Source organism: Castor canadensis, chromosome 17, assembly GCF_047511655.1.
Source record: "Castor canadensis chromosome 17, mCasCan1.hap1v2, whole genome shotgun sequence".
In the NCBI taxonomy this organism is placed as follows: Eukaryota; Metazoa; Chordata; class Mammalia; order Rodentia; family Castoridae; genus Castor; species Castor canadensis.
The window spans coordinates 48,129,902-48,147,470 of NC_133402.1; the positions used below are offsets into that span (position 1 = coordinate 48,129,902).

The 17,569-nt window shown below is 38.3% G+C and overlaps 1 protein-coding gene across 3 annotated transcripts in view; it reads right to left on the minus strand.

The window, feature by feature from the left end:
- Smarcc1 (SWI/SNF related BAF chromatin remodeling complex subunit C1) overlaps positions 1-17,569 on the minus strand; it is a 191,198-nt gene that overhangs the window by 95,844 nt on the left and 77,785 nt on the right. For all 3 annotated transcript variants that reach the window (XM_074060362.1, XM_074060361.1, XM_074060360.1), the window contains exons 7-10: positions 11,911-11,980; positions 6,199-6,274; positions 4,300-4,425; positions 2,520-2,641 (exon numbers count right to left, since the gene is read on the minus strand). In XM_074060362.1, the coding sequence (XP_073916463.1) occupies positions 2,520-2,641; positions 4,300-4,425; positions 6,199-6,274; positions 11,911-11,980 (394 nt within the window). The remainder of the gene's footprint in view (positions 1-2,519; positions 2,642-4,299; positions 4,426-6,198; positions 6,275-11,910; positions 11,981-17,569) is intronic.

Here is a 17,569-nt window from a genome sequence, read left to right on the forward strand (position 1 = left end):
AAAAAATTGCTGTTCTTACTCTGACAATGTAGTAAGCCATTATTTTTAAGCTAATACATGCCAGAGGGTTCAAACAAAAATGAGATTGATTTAATTTCATAAGAAATTAGAGGGATAGAGGGCAGAAATCACTACCTAGCTCACATAATGGGATACATACCAATGCAGAGAAATAAAGTAAAAAAGTATTATATTTCAATACTGAAAAATAGACAGAAATAAATAATGGGGCCACGAAAACATACCAGAGGAAAAGAGTAAAGATTGAAAATGACAGATAAGCTGACCTTGAGAGTGTGTAGTAATTTGCTAAGAATTCAGTTACATTTCAGGATAGAGTAAAGTCTAAAGGCATGAGCAAAAAATTTAAAACTAAAATAACTTGCGTGGGAATATAACAGTAATCTACAGTACATCGTGAAGTGAGAATGGAAATGAAGAAAGAGGTGACAGAGACAGCATGGTGGGCCAGCCTGAGTTTCACACTGCAGAGAGAATGCTCAAAACCCCTTGAGGGGCAACATATTGGTATATGTTAGAATGAGGTATGTAAGGTAAAACTTTTTTCAAATTCAAAATCAGAATTATAAAAAAACTTATAAACCTAAAACTGGAAGGGAAATTAAAAAAAAAAAAAGTTTAAGGGACCAGGTGCTGGTGGCTCATGCCTATAATCCTAGCTACTCAGAGATGAGGAAGATCTCAGTTCAAAGCCAACCTGGGCAAGATACAGTTTGTGGGACTGTATCTTGAAAAAACTCATCACACAAAAGGGCTGATGGAGTGACTCAAGGAGTAGGCCCTGAGTCCAAACCCAAGTACTGCAAAAAGTTAAAAATAAAAAAACTTAAGGGAAGAAAAAGCAGAGAAGATGAATAAATTACACATCAGGAAAAGATTTTAACATGTTTTCATTAGCTACAGGATTGCAATGAAAACAAGATTTTTTTCAGTGCTGGGGACCGAACCCATACTAAGCACATGGTCTACCACTGAGTTATGCTCCCAGCCCTCCTTGAAAATAAAGCAAAGTGTATTCAATTAAAGTACACGCACACACACAATAAATTCAATTAGCAGGCTTTATCCTCAGGATTGAGGGCAAAAGCTACATTTTGGTTCAACAACCACAGGTATGCTGCCACTGCATTTTGGCTGATGAGGGGGGTTAGCAGCGCAACTCATTTTAGACGCTAAAACACTGGGAAAATGAACAGATCTCAGATATGCCTGAGATTTCTCACCAGCAAGATTCAGATTAGAAATTTAAAAAGGTTACACCCTGAGAAAAAAATCTGTTTTTACTAAAGATTTTAATTTTTATGTTGCAGCACATGTGATTTTCAAAAATAAAAAAATTTGGCTGGTGGAGTGGCTCAACTGGTAGAGCACCTGCCTAGCAAGTGTGAGGCCATGAGTGCTGCCCATTACCCCAGACGCCTATGGTTCACATCTGTAACCCTAGCTATTTGGGAGTCTGAGATCAGGAGGATCCAGATTTGAGGCCAACCGAGGCAAATAATTCAAAAGACCCCATCTCCAAACTGACCTGAGCAAAAATGGACTAGAGGTGTGGCTCATGTAATAAAAAGACTGGTTTGCATGCAAGAAGCTCTAAATTCAAACCCAAGTCCCACCCCCCCCACCAAAAAAATCATTTTATGATTGTGACTGGATCTTTATCATTACATATTAAACTAAGAGACTTTTAAACTTCTATAAAGGCTTCTATGCATGATGAAGAATAGAATACCTAAATCTAATAATTTAGGTAGAACTGCTGGAAAGAAAACTCTGTGTAAGGAAACTGCAAGACAGAAGATGCAAAGTACATTTTTATACGCTCCTCAATGAAAAATTTAACAAATTTACTATTACCAGAAATACATTTCTCAATACATATTAATATACAGAAAAATAATCAATTTTTGGAAAACTGTCATTTTTTTTCATTAATACAAACCCATAAACTCTAAGAAACTACATAAAAGATATTTTAATCTAGGCAAACCTGAAATTATCAAGCATCTGTTTACAACAATAAATTACCACTTATTAAATTATGCATTTCAGACATTGTGCAAAAACTTTAAAAGCTCATTGAATTCCTACAATGTATTTGATAGAAACCACTTGTTAAGTAGAAACATACTGCTCTGAACAAGGCCCTATGCTGCTATGCTTTGCAGAACATAAAACGTTCATCTCTTTCATAAGTTGATCACAAATGAGACAAGTGGTCAAATCAGAAATGCACTATGGTGGATATAAATTTCTTCAACTCCTTACCAGCTATATTTCTCAATACACACTTACATACAAAAAACAGGCTGCATTCAATATGCATTTGTAGAAATATAATAAGCTTCCCTTAAGACAAGCTATCAAAGAAAAATGCTTCCAAACAGGTCAATCTATGAGTTACTTTCACTAAAACTTGCTTCTAATGTCACTGTAAAAACCCAGAAAGTCCCTTGGAGTTTGTTTTACTACATTCTCAAACATGTTGCTGTTCATACCCTTTCTTTCCACTCTTCTTCCGTGACTCTGTGGTTGTGGGAGGGGGAGGAGAAGGGGAATGTTTCCTCTTTCGAGCATTAGCTGATGCTTTCCTATCTCTTCTCTCTGGACTTCTAACTGGCTAGGAAGAAGTAAATGGAAATAAATATTAGCCAACTTTGCTTCTCCTCAGGTTCCATAAACAAAGGTAGCACTAAACCCACTATTACAGAGCAAATGAATGGAGTAACATTAAGCATCCAAGTCCTCTAGGAATGAGGAAACTTTCCTGAACTTGTAGTTGATGCATCATCAATGTAACACTCAACACAATCCCAGATACTCAAACCAGAGAAGTGCTCAAATCCTGCAAAAGTAGAAACTGTTAGTGCTCACATTTTGTGCATCTAGATGGGAAAAGCATTTTCAGTAACTACTAGAAAAGTATAAAACACTGCATTAACTAATGAAATAAAGACAACCCAAATGACCCTGTGAAAATATACTGTTACAGAAACTGCTTTGTTCAAGGGATATTGGCTCAGTGGTAGAGGGCTTCCACAGTATGTGGAAGGATCTGGGTTCTACTCCCAGAACAATCAAACAAAGGAAAAAGAAAAGCAAGCATTAAAGGCAAACAAATATATAAGGATTTATGCCAAGGGAAATTAAAAGTGGAAAAAAAAAAATCCTAAGACTCAAATTCAAAAAAAAGAGGGACAAACTAAAAACAAAGATTATGACAAAGACCCAAATTTAAAATATTTTCTTACAAATAATGTACAAAGTATGACAAAGAAGTTTTAGCAGTAAAGGCACAGGAATGAAAACATAAATAAATAAAATATCTACATTTTCTATGTTAATGGTTTAAAAAAATGTATGCCTCAGTGGCATACCCCTATAGGGAGGCTGAGACAGGAGGATTTCAAGTTCAAAGCCACCACTGACTACACAACCAGACCCTTTATCAAAATAAATGTGTTTTGGCTGGTAGAGTGGCTCAAGTGGTAGAGCGCCTGCCTAGCAAGCGTGAAGCCCTTAGTTCAAATCCCAGTACAGCCAAAAAAAAAAATAATAAATTAAAAAATAGATAAATAAAATAAATGTGTTTGTCAGCACACGTGCCCTACAAAAAATATAAAATGAAAAGCAAACAATTTACGTGTCCCCAGTGAAAATGACTTCAGAATCATAGGTGTCTTCATTAGGCTGTCAGAAACACAACAGCAACACGAAGCTTTCTTCTTGGTTTCACCTGTTCTTCAAATGATACACCTACCTCACAATCTCTGACTTATAAGGAATTATGGGTAAATATTTAAATATTTAGATGTCTTAGACTATTAAAGACTATTTAATGCCAAGCCCCCCACCCTTAAAAAGGACTGAACTTTAACTCGAGACCTTTAAGCTGTATATACATTAACAAAGTTATTAAGATACTGAACAAAAAGTGAGTTTTCCCAAAGAAAACCATCAACTAAACTAAATTCTGCTGTGATATTTGGAATACAAAATTAAAAATTCAGATGTAGTGGACAAAATCAGCAGTACCACTGCCATACTCCATGGGCTACTTTAAATCTTAATGACTGCCTTGAGATTTTCACTTTTCTTTCTGAGGGGGGCATGCAAGGCTCTAAGATGGTTGTTACAGCCTCTTAGTATCTTTTACATGTCAATAATGCTTGATACACCTTGTTGTGTATGTGATAGTTTACCAATGAAAACGTGAAGACCTTTAGGGGCAAGGAAGAAAAAACACCTAGTGGTAAGAAATAGTGCCAAATGAAATACCTCTTCATTCCTTGTTGAAATTCGCTGACGAAAGCTAACTGGTTTCCTGTTCTCATCTACTTCATAATCCTCCTCATTCATCCACTCATTGAATGTATCAGTGTCCAAAATCCATTTCACATGAACCTAAAGCCCCATCAAAGAATGAATATCAACATAAGTAATAAAATCAGTCAGGTGCTTCTGAAGTATTCAGAAGGATAGAAACTAATTATTTTCAAAGATCCAATTATATAAAACAGATTAAGAACATACTACTAATAATGACATCTGAACTACAACTTAACATTTTCTAATTTTTATCCCATTGTATTTTACTAGGTAAAAAGGATTTAAAAAAGCATCGCTGATTTAGATTAGACTAACATTTTGCTAGCTAAGGCCCTCAAATTCAGCGATCATGTCATCATGTTTCTGACAATCACTGACTTAAAAAAAAAAACAAAACAAACAAAAATACACAGTGGCTTACAACTGTAATCCTCGCTGCTTGGGAGGCTGAGATCTGGAGAATCATGGTTGATAGCCAGCCCAGGAAAATAGTTCAACAGACTCCCATCTCCAAATTAACCAAAGCAAAAATGGGACTGGAGAAGTAGAGGACTTTTTTTTTTTTGAAGAGTGAAGCTCTGAGCTCAAACAATCTCACCAAAAAAACCAAACCAAAACAAAAACAAACTTCAATACCACAGAGGTCAAAACTACCATTGCCTTAAGCATAAAGGATGTCTGTAGCTTTAGGCAATCAAGAACACTCCAGCAGGCAAACCAAAAACCCCAGCACTAAGGAGGCTGAGGCAGGAGGATCACAAGTTCCAGACCAGACAGGCCCATATATACAGGCTCTGTCTCAAAACATGAAAACAAAGAAACACAACTACAAAAAGATCTCTAGGGCTGGCTGAGTGGCTCAAGTGGTAGAGCACCTGCCTAGCAAGCTTGAGGCACTGAGTTCAAACTCCAGTACTGCCCCTCCCAAAAAACACCTCTAAATGATAACAAATAAACACATGTACATAATAAGACTTATAACCTAGAGTGATCAAGTACACATGGTGTTCTATGGAGACCTTTCAGTTATTGCAGCAGTTCAGGTGAAGGTAGGAGGTGGGAGTTAGAAGCTGGTTTCTTCCCAGTCCTTTATTTGGCCACTTCCCATGGCTTAGTTAATTCTTTAGACAGAGAACTAATAAAGAGCCCACTGGATATTACATACTCTGTATACATATAGATAACAATTTAAACCACAGAGACCTAATTTCTCTAATATTCCATTTTATCCAACAATATTTCTCAAAGAAGGAATGTGTGTGGAGGGGGAGATGAACTATACTTTAATGGCAAGAATGTATCAAGAGAAAAATAGAAGAACTTGAGAGAAACAAAATTTAAAGACAAAATACTCTTAAATTTAAGTACACAATGAAATAGCCTAGAAAGTTTAATACAAAAAAAAGAAAGAAAGAAAGAAAGGGACATGAACTGCTTAGGATCTCAAAAGCAAAACATTAGCTAAATAACATTAAATGTATATGTTTAATTCAAATACATACAGAAACCAAAACATAGCACAGGTGGATGTCAAGTCACAGAGGCAATGAGAATCATATAGCAAGCATGAGGCCCTGAGTTCAAACCCCAGTACCACACCAAAAAAAAAAAGAGAGAGAGAGAGAGAGAGAGAGATTCTTGCCACCTGTAATCCTAGCTACTCAGGAGGCAGAGATCAGGAGGATCACAATTTGAGGCCAGCCTAGGCAAATAGTTCATGGACCCTATCTCGAAAATACCCAACACAAAACAGGGCTGGCATAGTGGCTCAAGTGGTCGATGTCTGCGTATCAAGCCTGAGGTCCTGAGTTCAAACATCAGTACCATGAAAAGAAAATATCTATTTACCTTCCATGGCTTTTCTGGAATTGGAGGATCTTCAATTTCAGCATCAACATCATTACTATGGACCCAAGTATCATAGCTATATAGTGAAAAAAGACAAGCAAATTAGAATCTAAGTTCACTCATTAGAAAAGTTTATCAAACAGTAAGAATGTATTTCAGAAAGATTATTAGCATATAGGAATAGCAAGTTTCCAGACACTTTCATCTTTACCACTCTGCCAAGAAAACTGTTCTGCAGAGACCACTAGTAACCTTCATACTGATCAAGACAAAGTTCAACAGAATTCTAAATTAATAATGCCTTTTGCCCAAAAACTCCCATAACATAGCCTTCCAGACATTTACTATTACCTGGTGCTTGTTCCTTCTCGTGAGTAGCCTGTCTTTTCATTCTCCATTACCAGTTTCTATTTTTTACAGCAAGGTTCTTCAATAAGGCAAGGCCCTAGGGCTCAATTTTTCGAACACAATACTTTTCCTGATGACCTCATTCAATCCTATGACTTCAAATATATGCTAAGATCCTGAAATCTTCTGTTTGCCTTCTCTGAATTCTGAACTTAGAAACCTAACAGATGTTTCAAACCTAACACACTCAAAAGCTTACCGTGAACTGCCATCCTGGCCACAACAATGTATTCCAACCTCATCACGGTAAATGACAAGTACATATTCTCAATCATGCAGGTCAAAACCCTAAAAAGCCTGCCTGACTTCACTGTAAAGCACATCCTGTATTATCAAACCACCAGCTAATTTTACCAGTCCATCCTCCAAAGTATATCCAGAGTGCACTTCTAATCCCTCATCCTCAACGCTTTCCCTAATTCTGCCACTGTTCTCCCAGGAGTGAATTTTTTCACACAAACAACCTCTGTGCTTCCAAAGAGAGAAAGGTTAGTTTGGGGTGGGGGGGGAGGGCAGGAGGAAAAAACAATAAAAATAAATGCAATGTTTGAAGCAGATGTTGTGACACCTGCTTGTAATCTCAGCATTTGGGAGGCTGATAAAAAATATGAGTACAGACCAGTCTGGGAAAAAATAACAGCAACAACAACAAAAACACTAGGCAGATAAATTTGTGACAAGAAGAAATGCTGTATATTAAACATGAAATAATTTTATCCATAATTGTTTACTATGCATAGTTTTGAAAAACCAAAACTAACCAGTCATAAATATTAAGGAGAAAATTGACTTTTTGGAAGAAGCAAATCCAAATCACCAGCCTAATACCATACTGAAATACTACTTCGGCAAATGATCAGTTTTTTGAGATAAACAAAAAACATGGATTGGACTAGAGGTGTGGCTCAAGCGGAAGAGCACCACTTTGCAACCTTGAAGCCCTGAGTTCAAACTCCAATCCCACCAAAACACAAACAAACAACTTGTATTATGCTTTGGATATGAAGTGTTTCCCAATCCCTCCTGCCCCAAATATGTTAAGGTCTGGTCCCCAGCTTGCGAATCCAATCACTAAGAAGTGACTGGATCATAGGGGTGCTAACTTCATCTATGCATTAATTCATTCATAAATTCATAATTGAATAGGGTATTAGGAGGTAGGAGCCTAGTAGTAGGAAGCTCATTAGGGGTGTGCCTTCAAAAAGTATCTTGTCTATGGCCCCTTCTGGTCTCTCCCTTTCTCTACTTCTGGGCCACCATGAAGTAAACAACTCCACACCACTACACTCAGTCTGCCACGATGCTTTGCCTTACCACAGGCCCACAGCAATGGTGCCAAGTGACCATAGACTGAAACCATGAGCCAAAATAAATCTTTTCTTCATTAAATTGTTAATGTCTGCCTAACACAGACATTAGTAGCTGACTGTTGCTTTGTTTTCCCTGATCATGTGGTTCAGCCTCTGAGAGGGATTTGGGAAAGTATGGAACTGTAGGATCAGAGAAGCCAAAGAATGATATAATCAGAGATTAATGAGCAATTCTGGCAGGGGCTTTAAAGCCAGAATGCTGATAGGAATGTGGAACACAAAGACTGTGGTCAAGAGAATTCAGAAGGGGAACTAGAACTCTATTGGGAATTGGATGAGAAGCCAGCTATATTTGGTTCTGGAAAAGAATTTATCTCTGTTTTATCCATACGGAAACTCTGCATGAGGCTGAATTTAAAGGTGACAGACTGGGCTGGAGGTGTGGCTCAAGTGGGAATCCCTGAGTTCAAATGGTAGTACTATCCAAAAGGAAAAAAAAAAACAGTGGCACACTAATATGGCAGAGGAAATTCCAACACAGCTCAGCATTCAGTCTGTCCCATGGGTCTTGCTGGCTGCTTTTAGCCAGGTGTTTTTGGGTTTTTTTGCAGTACTGGGGTTTGAACTCCAGGCCTACACCTTGAGCCACTCCATCAGTCCTTCTTTTGTGACAGGTTTTCTCAATATAGGGTCTCTTGAACTAATTGTCTGGGCTGGCTTCCAACCTTGATCCTCCTAATCTCTGCCACCTAGGATTACAGGCATAAGCCACTTGGTGCCCAGCTAGCCAGGTTTATAGTGAAAACAGGAGAAAAAGCAGAGGATAAAGAGATTAAAAACATGCATTTTGGCCACAAAAAGAGAACATTTAAAGTGTGGACAAGGGGGACAGTGAGTATTAAAGACATGAATGCCTTTAAAAAGAAATCAAGCAAACTGCACTGGGATAACACATGAGATTTCTTGAGGGCATCTCAGAAATTGGCCAGACCCACCCAGGGTGTAAAAGCGTAGATTCAGCTGGTCTGTATTCCGAACTACTCAGGAAGTAGAGATCAGGAGCATCATGGTTCAAAGCCAGCCTGGGTTGGTGGAGTGGCTCAAGGTGTAAGTCCTGAGTTTAAACCCCCTACCACAAAAAAAAAAAAAAAAAAAAAAGTAGATTCATTTAAAAGACTTTACCTTGCCTGTGAAGAGGCTCATGCCTATAATCCTAGCTACTTGAGAGGATCGAGGTTTGAGGCCAGCCCAGGCAAATAGTAAGAGAGAGCCTATCTCCAAAATAACCACAGCAAGATGGACTGGAGGTGTGCCTCAAGCAATAGAGCATCTATTTGCAAATGTGAAGCCTAAGTTCAAACACCAGTCCTGTCAAAAAAAAATAAAAAAACTAAAAACAAACAAATAAATAAAAGACTTTCCCTTGCTGGGCACATTGGCTCACACCTGTAATCCAACATACTCAGGAGATAGAGAATGGAAGGATTGAAACGGAATGGTGCGCATCCAGCCCAGGCAAAGAGATCCCTTCTCTGAGTTGAAAACCCAACACTACAAAAAGAAAAAAAAAAGAGAAAAGAGACCCCATCTCAACCAATAGCTAGGTGAGGTGGTATATATCTGTCAACCCAATTACCGGAGTAGTATAAACAGAAGAATCGTAGTCCAGACCAGCCTGAGCAAAAATACAAGACCCTATCACCAAAGTAACTAAAACAAAACAGACAGTCTTTCCCCTGAGAAGGGAGCACACAAGGATGTCTGCTCCATTAGGGCTGCAAAGGAAGTTGTTTTGACAGGATTCATTACATCATGCTCAGCTAGTTGGTCAGACACTGCTAAGTTGCTGTAGCCATGGTCCCAGCTACTGCTCTCACTGGCAGAAAACAGTGGCATCCACAAGGTGCTGATTTTGCATGCATTCAGAATGCAAGAGTTATGGGGTCACAGAGTCTTTCCCCTCGATTTCGAAGTTAAGCTTATGAGGCAGGCAATGTGTACCAGGGACAAGAAATAGATATCCAACTGAAAGGGAAATGTGTGAAGCTGTGAGAGTGAAGGCAAAGATGTAATGAATACCCAGGGATTTGGAGATGACAGGAACATGGACTGTGTGGAGGAAAGGCACAGACAATGAGCAGGGTCAGTCCAGGAGAGAGGCCATGTGGGATGCAGCCAGAATGAAGGGGTGGGGCTGCTCAAGCCCCTTAGAGTGTACCTCCCACCACCAAATGCCCCAATGCTGGGCTTGCAGCTGCAGGATTCAAGGATTGCTCTGCAGAGTCATGATCTTGTTTTTATCTCATCCATCCTTTCTCTGACCCCATTCCTTCCTTTTGGAATGTTGACCCTGTGCTGTAGTATTTTGGAAGCGTATAACTTGCTTTTTGAATTTTATAGGTGTTCACAGCTGAGAGTTTGTCTTTAGTCTTAGAAGAGACTTTGGAACTGAACTTCTAACAATGTTGGAACTGTTAAGATTATGGGGACTCTTGGAGATGGGCTAAAAATGTTTTTCATTATAAATGAAAATTAACTTTGGAGGCCAGGGGGAAATGTTATGGGTTAGATATGAAGGCTTGGCCACAGCGGTGTGTCCAATCTTTGAGAGGTGATTGGATCATGACAGCAAAGATGGATTAACTCATTCATAAATTCACAGGAGGTCTGGTCTATCTGGAGGAAGTAGGGTTCTTGTCCCTGGCCTCTTCTGTCTGCCTCTGTCTCTCTTCTTCCTCTTTACCATCATGGAGTGAGCAGCATGCTCACTATACCCTCTCCACCATGAAGCTCTGCGTTACCAGAGTCCTACAGCAATGAAGCCAAGCAATCATGGACTGAAATTTCTGAAACTGTGAGCCAAAATAAATCTGTTCTCCTTTAAACTGTCTTTCTCAGCTATTTGTCACAGTGACAAAAAAAAGTCTAATATGCCATCTGACGTCACTAAATTACCTAACTTACATAAGAAAGTATTCAGTAGACCCAATGCCAGGCAGGGTAACAAAAGCCTGAGGCAGGAGGATCACAAGTTCAAGGCAAGCCTGGGCTATGTAGTGAGACCCTGTTTTCAAAGAAAACCAAAAACAAAAGATTCCAAAAAGTAAGAATACTAACACAAATCAACAAAGATGCCACTATTCAAAAAATAAAACTAGCCGGGTAACAGTGGCTCATGCCTGCAATCCTAGCTACTCAGGAGGCAGAGATCAGGAAGATCGCAGTTTGATGCCAGCCCCAGCAAATAGTTCACAAGATCGTATCTTGAAAAACCCTTTACAAAAATAGGGCTAGTGGAGTGGCCCAAGGTAAAGGCCTTGAGTTCAAGTCCCAGTACTACATAAATAAATAAAGCTATACCTTGGTAAATGACTTGTTTTGGCTTTTTTTTTTTTTTTTTTTTTTTAAATCAAGAAAAGAGGCACTGCAGGTTTGGCTCAAGCAGTAGAGTCCCTACTTTTCAAGCACGAAGCCATGAGTTTGAACCTCAGTCCCACCAAAAGAAAAAATAAAAGGTTAAATAAAGATTTTTTAATTCATAGGCTAAAAGGAAAGGGTGAAGTTCAAATGGTATGGTGGGAGTAGATGTGTATCCATATGCATGTATTTTTTAGAGGGAGGGGGGCTACGGGAGCACGAACTCAGGGCCTTGAGCTTGTTAGGCAGCGGCGCTACCTCTTCAGTAATGCCCCCAAGCCCTTGACATAAATCTTTATACCTGACTGATGAGAGGTGCTCAAAGGCTATAAACACAGAGATGGAAATATTAATTACCCAGATTCGATCAGTAGATACTGTACACATGCATTAAAATATTGTAATATATGTACCTCATAAATGCATACAAACTGCATGTTAATGAAAAACATTTTTATGTTTAGAGACAGAAATGCTAACTGACCCTCATCTTACATGTTCTAGGCATATACTGAATTACCACAATGCAAAACATAAATATGTTACCATTAAAATAATTAATGCTTTTAAAAATTACCTGTCTGGGTAAAAGCCCCAGTGCACTAACACCTGCTTGTCTTTTCTCATCACTGGTCTCAACCATTCTTCTGAAAAAGAAAAAAAAATTTAAACTATAATTTAGCCTTAATTTGTACTACGAGTTTTTGGTTCACTAATGAGAGAGTGCACATGCACAAGAGCGTGGGGGAAGTGGGGAATGATTTTTTTAAAATAAAAGCCATCCACCAGATTAAAAGGAAATTTCTCAGCTTGCATATTCAGACTTGCAAGACTTCAGGTTTATGACCTATCACTCTCGACAAAACCAAATGTCAACTAAAGGAAATTACCCCCTTCACATTCAACTAAAGGAAATTACCCCCCTTCACATTCACCTGCCTGCCCCTCTCTTTTTTCTTTCTCTCAAGTCACAATGACCATATTATTCATTTCTTGCATAAAACCTCCCATCCCTTTTCTGTGAGCTTTGTATTAATTATACATTTCAAGATATAAATCATGCCTCATCACCTAGATGAAGTACTTGGCTGACTACTCTGCTTCTTCCAAATTCAACCTCTCTGGTGCCCTATAGTGCTACATCAAGGACTGGAGATACAGCTCACTGACATAGCTCTTACTTAACATGTACAAGGTCCCATTCCATCCCAAGTACCAGTAATAATAATGATGATGATGATGATGATGGGATGGGGAATGTAGCTCAGTGGTAAAGTTCTTGACAACCATGTACAAAGCACTAACCACCACAAAACAAATACCCGCGCCCCCCCCCCCAAAAAAAAGAGAAAACCTTCACATCACATTTTTTAATTTCTTCATATGTTAATCTAGCCCTCTCAGCAATAGTACAAATACTCAGCCTGGGGGTGTAGCTTAGCCGGAGAGTGGCTGCCTACCTAAGCATGTAAGAAGCTGGGTTCATTCACCAGCACCAAAAAGAAACCAAACAAACAGCACAAGCACTATGATTGTATGTTGTAGATATTTCTTTCAGGTTCCCTTTCCAAAGACAGATGCAAATTTACATAATGAAATGATACTTATTGATTTCAACCACAGTTAAATTAACTGCATTTCAACATTGGAAATCATGGCTTCTTTGGCAGTATGGATTTAAGCTTAGAAAATTTGTTAATAATTAGAATGGTAGTTCAAGTCTTTAACCAGACCTCCCAACATGGCCAAATTCTGAAAAAAGGAAGAGAAGGATCAGAAGACTTTTTAAAATCTATACTAGATGAACTAATCTATTGCTATCGTTTGGATAAATAACTCCTGAAGGCCCATGTGGAGGCAGTATTCGGAGTTGGTGGACGCTTTTGATAGGACCTATCTGGAAGTCTTCTGGTCACATGGGGTAATGCCCTTGAAGGAAATTATTCGGAACCTAGCTCCTCCTCTTTCTCTTTCTTTTGCTTCCCAGCCTTCATGAGGCAAGCAGGTCCCTCCTCCATGTGCTGTTCCCATCATGATATACTGTGTCACATAAGATCCAGAAGCAGTTGGTCAAATGACCATGGGCTACAACCCCCAAAACTGTAAGCTGAAATAAATTTTCCTCTTTAGTGGATTATCTCAGGTATTGAAGTACTGTGTCATAGTGACAAAAAACTGATTTAAGCACCTATCTTGTCTGACTATTCTGGCTCTGTAAGTTGCCTTCTGGAAAACTGAACCTACCTTGAAAGATTCAGTGCGTATAGGAGGAAAAGAAAAAAGGATAACGATCTTAATCACGGATGACTTTGAGAGAAAGAAATTTTGGCAGCAATTCCCTTTAAAAATTTCCTAGCAGCAGAAATAATTAAAGGTTTAAGGCATGCAAACTTACATCTTTCCAGATGTTCCACATTTATATGCAGTGTGATGGTTAATCTTCATCAACTATACTGAGAAACGCCTTGAGGATTAGTAAATCACACCTTTTGGTATGTTTGAGATGCCATGAAAGTGCTGATCTAGTGAACAGATAGATCCCTTGATGGGTTCATACTAAGATGTCATTACTAGGATGTGAAAAGTAGGAGGTAGGGCCTACTTGGAGGACATATGTCACACTGGCTGTGTGTCCTTAGAGTCTATCTTGCCCTGGCTTCTTTCTATATTCCTCTATTTTCTGTCTACGGTGAGGTAAGAACCTCCTCTGCCACACACTCCCACCAATGTGTTCTACCCAAGTGCATGGGGCTAACTGACATGGAATGAATACACCCTGAAACCATGAGCCCTTATAATCTCTTCTCCTTTACTTCTTTTTGTTTATTTTTGCAACACTGGTATTGAATGCAGAGCCTTGTACCTGCTAGGCAAGCACTCTACCACTGAGCTACCTCTGTAGAACCTGGTCATTTTTTGAGACAGGGTCTAACTATCTCAAGTTGTTTCTATCAAGTACTTGATCATGGCTATGCAACATTAATTAACAAACCCAGGATTTAATTTATAAAGACATAATTAACAACTGAGAGAAACCAAAACCACAGAAGAATTTATATTATTGCTTATATTTCCCAAGAGAAAGGGACACAACACACCATTCAGGGCAACAAGAGAAGCATCGGAATGATCAGTGAGGAGAGCCTATGCCAAAGCCTTAATTAGGGTTTTCATACGGAAGGCAGAACTGAGCATACTGGCTGGCTAGTTTGAATAATTTAGGCAGGCTATGGAACATAAAAGAAACCTCTAATTGCCTGGCACTAAGATGACCCAAGAAATGGGAAATCTGGCTTGGTAAATGAGAACTACATAAAAAGATGGTGAGTCTACACACTTGGTATTATTGGTATGCATACAAAAGATGTGCTTGTAAGCAAGTTGTTACTATCTTTAGAAATAAGACAGGCAGTCTTTCCCCATGCCCCCAAGTGCCAGAGAATCAAGGATATAGTAATTAGGAATATACAGTTAATATAAGTGATGAATGGATGCCTAACAGAATGTTTAAAAGCAAAACTAAATGAAACAAAACACTAAGAACCAAAGAAATGGGCAGACATGGAAGCATATTCCTGTGATCCCAGAATCTCCAGGAGACAAGAGGCAGATGGAGCAAAAGTTCAACTTTGCCTCAAAAAGAAAGCATTCGACAAAGAAAAGACAAAAATTGGCTTAAAACAGGCAAAAAGGATCTGAACTATAAATGACCACAAGGCATATGAAAAGTTGCCAAGCATCATGAATAGCAAGAGAAATTCAAACGAAAACCAGAGATAGTACTTAACACACATGACACTGGCTAATATAAAAGACAAGTGATAACAAGTGCAGCTGAGGATGTAGAGAAATTGAAATCTTCAATACAATGCTGATGGGGACTGTAAAGTGTTACAATTCATAAAATAGTTAAAATGTTAAATATAGAATTACAACATGACTCAGTAATATCACACCTAGGTATATACACAAGAGAAGGAATTATCTTGTCCAACAAGATAATTTTTATACTAGTGATCATACCAGCATTACTGATAAATATCCATCAACTTTTACATGGAAAAACAAAGTGTGGAATAGCCCCTATATAGAATATTATTGGTCATAAAAAGGAATGAAGTTCCAATGAGTAACATCAGGAAAACAAAGGAACAGGAAACCCCAGAACAAGCAACCCAACAGACACACCAATGTAACAAATAACATATGGTCCAAAATTCCAGAGAACTCAAGAAAATAATTAAGACTCAGGATACCTGAGTATCTGGAAGTGGTGGTACATGCCTGTAATTCCAGCATTTGAGAATCTGAGGCAAGAAGATCCTGAGGTTCAGGCCAGCCTTGGCTACATTAAGGAAACTTTATTTCCAGAATAAAAAGTAAACAAAGAAAAGTAAAAAAAGAACAGCCACACTGAACTAGGTTACAAAAAGCTACTTCACATCAACCACAATAGCCCTTCCCCTTAGCAGAAGAGCTAAACAAGCTAGGAGTTTCTTTCTTTGGAAGGAAAAGAACAGAAGACATGCATGTTCCAGCTTTTAGGGGGACTGCCTAAGGAACTAGTTTCAGTTTCCCCTAACTTTGGAGCACTAAAGGGAAATCAGCGTACTTTGGATGTCTGAGAATCAAGGAGAACAAAAAAAAGGGAAGCCAGTAGAATGCTGTAGCACCGGAGATCCTGCAGTATAGCAGACAGATACACCAGAGGAAGAAAAAGACTATAAACTGCTGAAAAAACTTGGCAAATCATGAGATTTAACAGATTATGTGCACAAGACTGGAAAAATGCATAAACAGGAAAGATGTGAAGGATCCTAGAATTACTAAACAGGATGACTGATAAAGCCTTTTCCCCTGTACAAAGCCACTTCACACAAACTCGGGGAGGGGTGAATTTTTCAAAGATACAAAACAGGGCAAATGTGTGAACTCTGTGTGTGTGTGTGTGTGTGTGTGTGTGTGTGTGTGTGTGTGTGTTAAACAAAAATCTTTGAATTCCCTGACAAGAGTTCAAAGAAGGCATTTTAAAGAACGTTAGTGGGATAGAAAAGAACATTGTTACTAAGCAAAAAGCAGAAAAAGAAAACATGAGGAAAAAAACAGAATATAAACAAGAGATAGACAAAGCCTAACAAATTATGGAGCAGAAAAAAATAATCATTGAGTTGCAAAATTCATTAAGAGTTCAAAAATAGATTTTCTTAAGCAGAAGAATGAGAGAAATTGAAGACAGGCCATTTGAAATGTCAGAGTCAGAGGGACTAAAAGAAAAAAAAAAGAAGAAAAATGAAGGAAGCCTATCAAGCAGACCACATAATAAAAGAGTAGAAAAAGAAAAAGAGAAGGATGGGATCAAAGAGCTTGTCTGAAAAATTAATGGCTGAAAACTTCCCAAATCTGAGGAAGGAAATAGATATTCAATTCTGAGAAGCTCAAAGGGGATTCCAACTATGAAGAAATCCAAGAGACCACACTAAGACACAAATGTGTGGAAAGTCAAAGACAAAAAGACATCTTTGAAACACCAAGAACTCTTCATGTGTAAGAGAGCCATATACATATAGGCAAAAAGGGAGAAAGAATATTCAAAGTGCTGGAAGATAGGCTGGAATTTAGCTCAATGGTAGGTCATATGCAAAGCCCTTGATTCAATCCCAAGTACCATCATGGGGGTGGAGGATTGGCTCGAAGAAAAAAACCACCATCAAAAATACTGTATCAGGCAGTGCTATCCTTGAAAAATTACAGAGAAATAAAGACTCTGCCAGATAATCAAAAGCTGAGGGAGTTCACCACCACAAGACCTCTTTTACTAGTATTGCTAAAAGGAGTCCTTCAAATTGACAGGAAAAGACACTAGTCAGTAACATGAAAGCATACAAAAGTATAAAAGCTATTATATAACTACGGAATACTATAATGATAATAATCAGTTTAAATTTTAGTGTAAAATTTCAAAGATAACAGCATAAAAAATAACCAAAATGGTATTAATGAAAACAAAACATAAAAAAAATAATTGTAACAGTGATTACATGAAGTGGAGGGAAAAGAAGGAAAAATTATGTATGCAATCAAAGTTCTCAGTTTCAAATACATTAATAGGATTTTTGTAATACACCTGGTAACCATAAGGAAAATACCTACAGAAGATGCACAAGACAAAATAAGGAAAACTAATCAATTCACTCCAAAAAATTAACAAAACAAGAAGGTAGCAAGAGGAAATGAGA